This window comes from Watersipora subatra, chromosome 1 (assembly GCF_963576615.1).
Source record: "Watersipora subatra chromosome 1, tzWatSuba1.1, whole genome shotgun sequence".
Lineage (NCBI taxonomy): Eukaryota > Metazoa > Bryozoa > Gymnolaemata > Cheilostomatida > Watersiporidae > Watersipora > Watersipora subatra.
The window spans coordinates 53871565-53884929 of record NC_088708.1 but is presented as its reverse complement, the minus strand read 5'-3'; the positions used below and the strand labels follow the sequence as shown (position 1 = coordinate 53884929).

The window sequence follows — 13365 nt, the reverse complement described above, 5'->3', positions numbered from 1 at the left end:
TAACCGTTTGAAATCTGAAGTTCTGAGCTTTTTCAGGAATGCCAGTGAATTGGCATTGCATTAATTTTGATACCGAGTGAAGGTTAATTACTGTATACTTGTTATCCTCTAAGCTAAAATTAAAATTTCATAAAATTACATAAGATTTAGTTTGGCATCAGCAGCCGTTAAGAATGTCCATAATTGAAATCACTGAACCTTTGAATCCAGAAGAAAAGACTGATAACTCTACTATGATCTTTAACCCAAAAACACCAGCCATTCTATTGAGCGAATTGACTAAATATCTTGATAGTCATGAGGTCAATTAAAAATATGTCCATTCGGGTATTATGCATCATTTTGGTGGCTTTTCTCTGGGTTTGGTCTTTTTACCTTCTGTGTCACTGTGAATCAAAAAACTATTTAAGGTGAGTTATTAGAATTATACACTGAAAGTATATTTGGGAAATGAAAGTTAAATTGATATTCAAAGCTATTGAACCAGAGGGTAATAAATATTCGCTCTGTACCAAAAGCGGCAGCAAAATTGTCAGCACTCATTCAGCATTGGACTCATCAATTTTTCAGTAAAACGATTGGTAAATTCACAATGTTGATGTCTATCTCTCCACAGCTTGGGTGTTGCTGATGAGACAAAAAAATGTTGCCTTGTTATATAGTAAATGAAAGTAATGACGTCAGCGATAACCTAAATTAATTTTATTGATGAGTTTTGTCTTTCAGCCGGTCTTGACTTTTTGCATCTAATTTTAAATGCATCAGCGGTAAAATTTAATTAAAGTATGGCATTAGTTAATTTGATATAGCGATGAGAGGTTTTTCGCTTTTGTCAGTTATGGGCTTATGCTTTTTGTGTATCCATTTAATTAGATCTGCAGTTTTGGGATAGTTTCCTAATAATTTCAAAGGTAACTTTAAAGTCAGCCGTAAGCTCTGCACCAACGACAGATAATTAATCAAGGTATTTTAAGGATGATGACATGGTTGGAAATATACCTTTGCAAAATAAAGCTATCAGGCATAAGTCATGGATAGTAGCTTGAATATTCACTTTTATTAATAACTTTTAACACAAATTTTACAGTAAATGTAAAGGTTTTTTCAAGAATATGTTTTTATTGATGGACGATTCAAATCAATGTATTCTATTCTGTTATTTTGGTCTTGGTATCGTTAGTTATATTTGTTGTAAGTTATTGCTTCTATAGTTGAACGAGTAACTGATCGTATTGTAAACGTTTATGGAATGCGACGGGAGTACTGTGAATGAGTAAGATTTAACGAGTGATTGATGGTATTAGACCAAACAAAAGATTACGGATTCGAAATGCTTACCAGGATGTTTGCCATAAATTAATGATAAACATCCTAGTAAGCATATTGAAATCGCCCTGTACACAATTCTTAGTAAGCGGACCGGATCGAAAAGTGACTTACTATAGTACTTTGGCCATTATCTTGAAAATACCTTAGTTCCTATGAACTTTGCCATTAATTCTTTTTTGAGTGTTATGTTCTTCTATGATAGATAATAAATTAAGAGTTTGTTCATTGCTAAATGGCATGTAAACGATTCATGTAATGTTCATTAATAATAATTGTAAAATTTTATAGCGTCAATTCCTGTTAACTTGTTTATTATCAGCTAGTTGCCAATCCATTAACATAATGAAATAACCACAGGTGCAAATCAGCCTGCAATCAGGTCCAATGCCTTATTGCTGCCGATTCATATTCAAATGTACAACTAAAAACTGCTCAAACTGTTTACCTTGGTGAGATTCATCACTCTTCAGCATCATTCTACCTTTAAAAATAGATGTTTCAGTATTGCCCCCATGAAGTAAAAGAAATAAATGAAATCACCGCTGCCTTTATGTTGTCACTATTTGCAATACGATGATTCTTTTCCAGTTTTATACAAATTTCTAGCAACCCGTTTTCTTATTCATTTCATATTATATTCTTAAAGAGTGTAGACTTCTTTATAACTAGATTAGAACAGAAACTTATTGTACACCCAACTCTCTCCTGGAAACGGATGAAAAGTTATGTCTATCTATATGTATGCTTTAATTTTCTGGATTAATGTTTTTTATCTATGTCTTTAGTTTTTTTGCAATTTTTATTAACACTTCACATAATATTTCATTAGCTACATTTCATATGTTAATCAAGTTTTAAAAACTTTCAGTTTTCATGGTGCTAATTTATTTGTGTGTGCCGCTTACATATGTTTTGTTTAAATCATCAATTAAATGAATTTTAATTTTTAAATTTTTAAATTATGTTTATCATGTGCCTGACATCATTTGCTACAAGATGATATGCAGTTTGAAGGTATTCAGATGGAGAAAAGTGAGTTTAGAGGACAAAATCAGTGAGGACTTGCAGACACGACTGTATTTCACTAACGAGTTACTCTAGTAATATTTTCCAACATTATGTGCTTGGATATTTGTCAAACAAGTAAGATGCGGCAGGCTGTGTCAAAAGTTGATTGCCCAAGTCAGCATTCTTGTGGTTAATTTATAGCTTGAGCTAGGTCAGCATCAGTGAACCATTGCTTGGCCATTGTTGATTTAATCTAACCACGGCGTCATCAAATGATAAGCAGTAGGCTTTGTCACTCTAGGGCCTAGGCTGATGTAAACTAGGGTCATAATTGATATACAGTGTTATTTGGCAAGTTTATAGTTGATGATCAGCTAGCTGCCTGATCTGGCTGCATTTTGTTTGTGGCAGTGCACGTACTGTCAAGCGACAGCACGAGCGTGATCCTAAATACTAACATTAGTTTTTAGTGATGGCAAGGCGTAACGTATCGCAATGGCAATGATGGCAAAACGTAAACGAGGCAATGATGAACCGGTAAGTAAATTGGCAGTAATCCCTCACCTTGATATACAATGTTACTTTGTTTTACTATTGGCATCATAGGTCAAACTCATCATATCTTAAAAAACAAATATTCTCATAGAATACACTATATTTCATGTTTACCAGTTGCGCTGATATGCTTGTTAGCTAACTGCCAAAAGGCTATAATCTAACCAATAATGCGACATGAGGCTCACTTCACTAGGAGATGCAAAGCAGCAATAGCATTTTGACTATAGGCTAACTATCAGTGCTATACGTATAATAATTGTGTTCTGATGTTGCATAACTTAACAAATAAATTGCACCAAAATTGTATGTTGAATACTGATGAGAACAGTGCAGAAGTTTTAAAAATGCAACTAAAGCAAAATGTTTTTGTTTTAAATGCATCGCCCTATAAAAACCTTTTTAAATTACGCAAGATGTCATGTCAACTAAGCTGCAAACGCATTGCTCTGTGAAAACTCTAACAAGTCTAAGTTGTTGTACCATTTTCTATATATATTGTATATGTAAAGCTAAAACTATATTTTTGGGGGTTATAGAGAAAGCATTGTATAGAAGTTTAAACATTGATATTGCTTTTATAGTTGTTTTCTTGGCACGTTGGAGATTTAGTGAATGCCGTTTGGCCTCCATCTGGTAGATGGTATACTGCCAACATTACAGAACTTCATGCAGGTGCGTTAAAACTTGGGTTGGCTACAGGCTTGATATTTGTGTACAAAAATAAAGGCTATGTGATCTTGGGATCTGGTTTCATCTTTGAAAAATTAGCACTTTTTGATAGGCATTTTTGTATTGAGTCGTATGTGTTATAAATCTTCCTGCTAACTGCTAGTATTATTGTTTCAAAATACCTACTTAGTTATTAATAACTTTTCAATGTTTTTACACAGTTGCTGGTTAGCGGCTGTGGCTGAAGTAGTTCTCCTATATAGGTGCTGGCTAGTTCTTTAGGTATTCAAGTAAAACATGGCTATTATTGCTTTAGTGTTTCTGTTGAATATTTACCATTCACTGCGTGAAAGAACTTTGGTTTTATTTAAGGCGAAGTGACAGTTCAATTCAGGGCTGACAACATGAACCGAAGGCTTAAAATGCATCAGATTAAGGTAGGAACATTAATTTACTTTTTGATGTAATCACACATGGTGTGAAAATCATTTATGTACATTAATGTTGCCCAAGTTAGTTACAAAGTGCAACACTCTATGTGTTAATCTTTCGAAAGGCGTCAAACAAAACAAGTAAAATTGTTCATTTAATTGTTACAGCACCTAATAGGAGAGCCAGAAATGCAGCTTGTTCAACTGCAGGAAGTGAAAATAGTTGCTGAACCCATGCACAGTAATCCCTCTGTATTGATCCATCACACTATTAAGGAGGAGCCTGAAGGTTTGTGATAATTTACTAGTTGCCATGGAAAATAGCAACTAAAATGCTGTGCAACTGACCAATATGACAGCAGTGTTTCACATAAGTTTGCTTGTCGGTCATTCTTAACTGCAGCTAAACTATATGCTACTTGTTATATTTCATAAAAATGAATATTACTGATGCTACTGACTTCTAAGAAAGCAGCACTCGAAATCATTAGACAAACTTTGATTACCCAACATTCCGTGTCAAACTATCAAAATATCAACATGAAAATTCCAAATGTTTATTACATTCAGACAGCATGTTTGTAAACAAACAGCTATCGTCAATACACCATATGTGCTCAATCATGTGTTTAATTATATTTATATATACATATATATTGCAAGTTCTCAGTTAATGTAATACCCTGTAGATATTTGTACATATTACTTACTGCCGTGAATAACTCTTTATGTTATATCATGTACATATATGTATGTAAACTTGTCATTACGAATGCTCCATATACGATATATACTGTATTTATCTTGCTTATATCACTTACTGTTATGAATGGTCAGTTATGCTAAATTCTGCCAACATCTCTTTATATAAATTACTATTATGGAAGCTTCGTATGAGATTTGTTCCATAGAAATACATATATATATATCTTATTATGGAAGCCACACACGTGATTCGTTCTATATACATCCAAAAAATATCTCTTATTATTATGGAAGCCCCATATGTGATTCATTCTATATACATCCAAATATATCACTTATTATTATGAAAGCTCCATATGTGATTTGTTAAATACACTACATTATATATCACTTCTTATTATGGAAGCCCCATATGTGTATTGTTCTATATAGTCATCCAAGTATATCACTTGTTACTACGGAAGCCTCATATGTGATTTGTTCTATACACTTGCATAATTATATATCTCTTATTATTATGAAAGCCCCATATGTGATTTGTTCTATACACTTGCATAATTATATATCTCTTATTATTATGAAAGCCCCATATGTGATTCGTTAAATACACTTGCATAATTATATATCTCTTATTATTATGAAAGCCTCATATGTGATTTGTTCTATACACTTGCATAATTGTATATCTCTTATTATTATGAAAGCCCCATATGTGATTTGTTCTATACACTTGCATAATTATATATCTCTTATTATTATGAAAGCCCCATATGTGATTCGTTAAATACACCTCATTATATATCACTTCTTATTATGGAAGCCCCACATGTGTTTTGTTCTATATACATCCAAGTATATCACTTATTATTATTGAAGCCTCATATGTGATTTGTTCTATACACTTGCATAATTATATATCTCTTATTATTATGAAAGCCCCATATGTGATTCGTTAAATACACCTCATTATATATCACTTCTTATTATGGAAGCCCCACATGTGTTTTGTTCTATATACATCGAAGTATATCACTTATTATTATTGAAGCCTCATATGTGATTTGTTCTATACACTTGCATAATTGTATATCTCTTATTATTATGAAAGCCCCATATGTGATTTGTTCTCTACACTTGCATAATTATATATCTCTTATTATTATGAAAGCCTCATATGTGATTTGTTCTATACACTTGCATAATTGTATATCTCTTATTATTATGAAAACCCCATATGTGATTTGTTCTATACACTTGCATAATTATATATCTCTTATTATTATGAAAGCCCCATATGTGATTCGTTAAATACACCTCATTATATATCACTTCTTATTATGGAAGCCCCACATGTGTTTTGTTCTATATACATCCAAGTATATCACTTATTATTATTGAAGCCTCATATGTGATTTGTTCTATACACTTGCATAATTATATATCTCTTATTATTATGAAAGCCTCATATGTGATTTGTTCTATACACTTGCATAATTATATATCTCTTATTATTATGAAAGCCTCATATGTGATTTTTTCTATACACATGCATAATTATATATCTCTTATTATCATGAAAGCCCCATATGTGATTCGTTAAATACACCTCATTTTATATCACTTCTTATTATGAAAGCCCCATATGTGATTTGTTCTATACACTTGCATAATTATATATCTCTTATTATTATGAAAGCCTCATATGTGATTTGTTCTATACACTTGCATAATTATATATCTCTTATTATTATGAAAGCCTCATATGTGATTTGTTCTATACACTTGCATAATTATATATCTCTTATTATTATGAAAGCCTCATATGTGATTTTTTCTATACACATGCATAATTATATATCTCTTATTATTATGAAAGCCCCATATGTGATTCGTTAAATACACCTCATTATATATCACTTCTTATTATGAAAGCCCATATGTGGTTTGTTCTCTACACTTGCATAATTATATATCTCTTATTATTATGAAAGCCCCATATGTGATTCGTTAAATACACCTCATTATATATCACTTCTTATTATGAAAGCCCCATATGTGATTTGTTCTATACACTTGCATAATTATATATCTCTTATTATTATGAAAGCCCCATATGTGATTTGTTAAATACACTTCATTATATATCACTTCTTATTATGGAAGCCCCATATGTGTTTTGTTCTATATACATCCAAGTATATCACTTATTATTTTTGAAGCCTCATATGTGATTTGTTCTATACACTTGCATAATTATATATCTCTTATTATTATGAAAGCCCCATATGTGATTTGTTCTATACACTTGCATAATTATATATCTCTTATTATTATGAAAGCCCCATATGTGATTCGTTAAATACACCTCATTATATATCACTTCTTATTATGAAAGCCCCATATGTGATTTGTTCTATACACTTGCATAATTATATCTCTTATTATTATGAAAGCCCCATATGTGATTTGTTAAATACCCTTCATTATATATCACTTCTTATTATGGAAGCCCCATATGTGTTTTGTTCTATATTTATCCAAGTATATCACTTATTATTATTGAAGCCTCATATGTGATTTGTTCTATACACATGCATAATTATATATCTCTTATTATTATGAAAGCCCCATATGTGATTCGTTAAATACACCTCATTATATATCACTTCTTATTATGAAAGCCCATATGTGGTTTGTTCTCTACACTTGCATAATTATATATCTCTTATTATTATGAAAGCCCCATATGTGATTCGTTAAATACACCTCATTATATATCACTTCTTATTATGAAAGCCCCATATGTGTTTTGTTCTATATTTATCCAAGTATATCACTTATTATTATGAAAGCCTCATATGTGATTTGTTCTATACACTTGCATAATTATATATCTCTTATTATTATGAAAGCCTCATATGTGATTTTTTCTATACACATGCATAATTATATATCTCTTATTATTATGAAAGCCCCATATGTGATTCGTTAAATACACCTCATTATATATCACTTCTTATTATGAAAGCCCATATGTGGTTTGTTCTCTACACTTGCATAATTATATATCTCTTATTATTATGAAAGCCCCATATGTGATTCGTTAAATACACCTCATTATATATCACTTCTTATTATGAAAGCCCCATATGTGATTTGTTCTATACACTTGCATAATTATATATCTCTTATTATTATGAAAGCCCCATATGTGATTTGTTAAATACACTTCATTATATATCACTTCTTATTATGGAAGCCCCATATGTGTTTTGTTCTATATACATCCAAGTATATCACTTATTATTTTTGAAGCCTCATATGTGATTTGTTCTATACACTTGCATAATTATATATCTCTTATTATTATGAAAGCCCCATATGTGATTTGTTCTATACACTTGCATAATTATATATCTCTTATTATTATGAAAGCCCCATATGTGATTCGTTAAATACACCTCATTATATATCACTTCTTATTATGAAAGCCCCATATGTGATTTGTTCTATACACTTGCATAATTATATCTCTTATTATTATGAAAGCCCCATATGTGATTTGTTAAATACCCTTCATTATATATCACTTCTTATTATGGAAGCCCCATATGTGTTTTGTTCTATATTTATCCAAGTATATCACTTATTATTATTGAAGCCTCATATGTGATTTGTTCTATACACATGCATAATTATATATTTCTTATTATTATGAAAGCCCCATATGTGATCCGTTAAATACACCTCATTATATATCACTTATTATTAACTGAAAGTTGAAAAGCATGAAGTGATATCTAGCATTTACCTATACTTAATAATTGAAAGCTAGGCAATGGACAATTATCCTAGGATCATACTTTTCAGCATGTTATGCAGTTGTTGGTTTTTTAAAAGAATTACACTCTGTTATCACTGATATTACTATGACAATAATTTGCTAAATTTTGGCCAGATTAGACGTAATGAAACATCTGTGACTCTTGCCTCTAAGCCAGTTTGAGAAAATTTAAGTAATAAGAGTGAATCAAATATTTTAAAAAACCCTAAGGGTTTATTGCTAACCAGGTTTAACACCGCTTGTGATCCTCTTAGGTATTTTTTGGTAAATATTTTTAGGTGATAACTATGTATCAATAAAATTGTCTAATATAGGTGAAACACGTTGTGATAGTGATGGTAAAGAGGAATCCATCACCCATCTTGTTGAAGTAGAGGAGCGTGAGAACGATGCAGACTGCATTGCAACAATAAGTGTATCAGATAATCATGATGCGACCGAAAGACAAGGTAGCATTATGATCTATATTCTTCTGTATCAACATTGATAATTTAAATTGCATGTTAGACACGTGTAACTATTTACAAAATATTGTGTCATCAGTTCAAACATGTCTGCAATAAAAGCCTGTAAAATTCTAATTCTGGCTTATTTTTTTATGTCGTGTTAGAAAAAGTTAGTGTCATGGAGCTTAATAGTAAACCATTAATGATGACCTCAAAATTAGTATAAAAGGGTTAGAGATTGGTGTTTTATTGTACGATGTCATTTTATGTTTGTAAACTATAAGAATTGGTTAAAAGCTTGACAACCATAGTAGGATGTTCCGTTTGCCTACCAATGCTAAGTGGTATGTATAATAATACTAATAGCAATGGCACGAATAAGTGTTCACACCAAGATTTAGCGATTTTAGCTTAGTTATTATGTAAACACGTATAAAAAGTGCAAAGTCTATATTATTTACTAGTGAATTTGCTATAATAGGGCAAAAAATCAAATTTTACCCCATACGTTAAAAAAAATTATTTTGCCTTGGCAATGTTTTTCTTTCATAGAAATGCAGCTCTAAAAACCAGGGAAAATAAGTTTTACAAATGCATAGTATGCTGCCTTAAAACTTGAATTTTTCACTATTGCAACAAGCTATATTGAAGAAAAACTGCATGTTGTTCGGCTTTGTATTTCCAGCAACTCCTCCAACTTTTATGACTTACAATCGACTAAATGACTCATTTATTTTTCAGGAACCAAAAAACCAAGATGGACCCAGTTGGAAAAAGACGTACTCAGCAAGCTATGGCAAGATAAGACAACTGTACCTTCCAAAACGATTTTGCTGAAAATTAAAGAGGCTCTCCCACACAGATCATTGGCGGTATTGCGTGCAAGAGCTCACAACTTCCTAAAAAGCAGTACAGCACCTAACAGCCAGCTCTAAGCAAGATAATTGGGAATTTGTTTTTTTCTACTTTGCCACAGTCACCTTGTTCATAATTGGTAGGCAATTAATGTAGCTATCTTATTTCTCAGTTTTTTCCTTATTCTGATTAACAGTAGTTTTTGGAAATAAACACTTTTAAAAAACTAAATTTCTATTTCGAGGTTTCATGATTTTTTAAACACGTTTTTAAAATGTTGATTGCTGTTTGTAATTGTTGTTTGCTTTTGTAATCTTTTGTGAAAGAAATGGCTTTTTTATGATTTTTGTATTCATTTTGAAGGGAGATGCTTTTCTCATGAATAATTCAATATTATCTGCAAATACAATTGCTATTTCTGTAGCACTCCTAATTATACACAACGATTTGAATAACGGGCAACGATTTGAATAACGGGCAACGATTTGAATAACGATTGAAATAATAAATTATTTCAATACTTTTTGAAACCAAATTATTTCAAAATATGTTGAGGGTCAGCACAAAATCAAAAAGACTACCACCTTGATTAAAATTGAGCGGCATACACTCCTGCATGTACAATTGAAAAGGCTGCAAAATAAAAAGACAATCTAGTTATACATTATCTGAGTAACAAATAATATAATCTAATTTAGGAGCGAATAATCAAGTTAATCAAGATATTCAAGTTCAAGGTTGATTTTAAGCTTAAGTACTGAAATGTAAAACTAATTGATAAAAGGTTTCATGAAGAATGCTATATGTAATTAGAGTGACTCAGAGAGACACCAGTACAAAATTGGGTTTTCCAAGCTATATTTGAAGTTGCCCACACAAATGATAATCGGACAGACAACTCCGAAATATGTTTCAATTTATCAGTTATGGGGCTAGCCCCACAGTGTTTTAATTTATTTGAAAAAACATTAAATTTTTGGAGTTGTCTCCCGGGGAAAGCAACTCCAAAATTGATTCATGATTTGTTGTAATGTAAAAAATTGCTAGGAATGATTTGACACATTCTACAGTGGTTTACAATGTATTTAAGCACCCATCCACATATGGGGCGCCCCATATGTAGACGAATGCCCCATAACAGGACCGGATTTTTGATTCAGGCCCCATATGTTCCTATATATGAATATATATATATATATATATATATATATATATATATATATATATATATATAAATATATATATATATGTGTGTGTCTATATACATAATTATATATAGCAGTATTGATATCATCTAGGCTATTCTTTTATATTATGAATATGTCTATCAGGAACTTTTAGAATCAATGATTAAAAAATATATATTTTGAGTGGAAAATTTTCAACACTTATCTGTCAAGATATTTTCACTAACATCTCAACTGTAACTGAATATTTTTTATATTTGTAACAAACAATTACTGGTGTCATTACATTTCTCAATAACAAAGCATACTTTGGCTCAATTATGCTCTCCTTGGGGGCTGTAAGTGAGAGATGGGGATATACAAAACATAACTTGCAGTCAGACATTAGAATATTTTTTAAAGCTCCTACCTAAACTCTACCTGTTACTAACTTTACTAGTTGCTAGTAAAACAATTCCAAATTATAAAAAGATACGGACACATGTATTAGCAATGATAGCGATTACTGGCCTCATTTTGCACTTATTTAGTGCCAGTTAATCTTTAAAAGGTGAAGCTTGCTGAGAATGTTATTCTGGTTACTAAAAATGAAATCTAGTTCAGTTACCATGTTAATTTAAATACAGTTTATGTTCTCCACTATAAACTAACCAGCAGTATAAGCGGTAGTATAAGTATAAGTATTTAGCGGAGATATTGTCAAAGCCGAAGCCGGGCCGTAGTCTATACGCACAAAACAACAACAAAGGTCCACATAGCTATGAGCAAAAACAAAAGTATCAACCAAAATATCTCACCAATCCGATGAGCAGCACACACAAAAACCAAACAAAACGACAGAGCCACCCATCATGTCAAAATATTCCAAGTTTCAAGTCATTTCTTGCACAACTCACCTTATGGTTTTTCAAAACTTGTCCCAAAGTCCCTATGAATTTGAGGCTGTCTCATTGCTGTTTTAAAAATGGTCGCCTCTAGCCTAACGTCTTAATTCAACATCTCAGTAACTATCGAGGCATTGCTGAGTGCTCCCGAACTTTTTGATTCCCTCTTTTAGCAATGCCCCGATAGTTAGTGAGATGTTGAATCAGGACGTTAGGTTAGGCTAGCGCCGACCATTTCTAAAACAGCAATCGGACAGGCTCAAATTAATAGGGACTTTGGGACAAGTTTTGAGAAATTTTTTTTTTTTTGTGTTTTTGTTTTGGTTTTGGTTTTTGTGTGTGCTGCTCATCGGATTGGTGAGATATTTTGGTTGATACTTTTGTTTTTGCTCATAGCTACGTGGACCTTTGTTGTTGTTTTGTGTGTGTAGACTACGGCCCGACCTCGGCTCTGGCAATATCCCTCTAAAGGACACTTGTGTAACAAATATTGTAATATCAACAATTAGCCAATTACTCGTATACCTGGTTTCAATCCAACTTTACCTCCAAAATAAATTGTTAGTTGCACCTTTTCAGAGTCGTGCTCCCTCAAATTTATTTTATATCATCTCAAACAAGTCTCATTTACACTATACTCTGTCAATTCCTGCTGAGAACTACTTTTTCAACAACCAACAGTACCCTCTCTTCTTTTCATTATCACTTTGGTCATGGGCTGTATGACAGTGGAATTTCTAGTGTATTATATGAACATTTCATAAAGAAAGCAAATAACATGAACTTATATCTAATAAACCCAAGACTGCCCAGAGTTGTATAACAGCAACAGGATGTTTAGTTTATATAAAACTACATAAAACAAAGTTTTGGTCATGTTTTAAGCACTGATCTATGTCCTCTTTTGTTTACATTGCAGGATTTATTGGTTTTCATGGAAGAGGATTTGCCAACATCTGTTGTTACAAGTTTATGACTGAGAGCTGATAATGCTGATAGCATTTTCATATCTGAACAATTTAAGTAGTAATTGATTACTGATATCTTTGTAATGGATTTTCATTAACTTCTATGTAATGGATTTTTATTAACTTCTATGTAATGGATTTTCATTACCTTCTATGTAATGGATTTTCATTCACTTCTATGTAATGGATTGTTGATGGTTTTAAGCAACGAATTGTTATTAACTTTCTGCGTGTAACATCATCTTTAGGTCAGAGCCATTATGATTAGTTGTCTACTCATGTCTACAGATTGACAAAAGAATCTCTAGCCACTCAATCATTCTGGTGCAATCAATCTAAATTGTGGAGGTTTTGTACATTGTATAATATTCAATACTAATTACACTGTATTGATAATCAACTGTATGTACTCTATATGTAAATATATTTGTTATGGTAGTGATGACAAATCTTGGAGAGTTTATCACTAGTTTTAAGGCTA

At 31.6% G+C, this 13365-nt stretch overlaps 1 protein-coding gene across 1 annotated transcript; it reads left to right on the top strand.

The window, feature by feature from the left end:
- Positions 1–2352: 2352 nt before the first annotated feature.
- LOC137410548 (uncharacterized) lies at positions 2353–9958 on the top strand. The gene is made up of 6 exons (XM_068095984.1): positions 2353–2874; positions 3477–3567; positions 3937–4001; positions 4164–4284; positions 8859–8993; positions 9732–9958. The coding sequence occupies exons 1-6, from the start codon at positions 2833–2835 to the stop codon at positions 9923–9925; spliced, it is 648 nt and encodes a 215-aa protein (XP_067952085.1). The 5' UTR covers positions 2353–2832; the 3' UTR covers positions 9926–9958.
- Positions 9959–13365: the final 3407 nt, after the last annotated feature.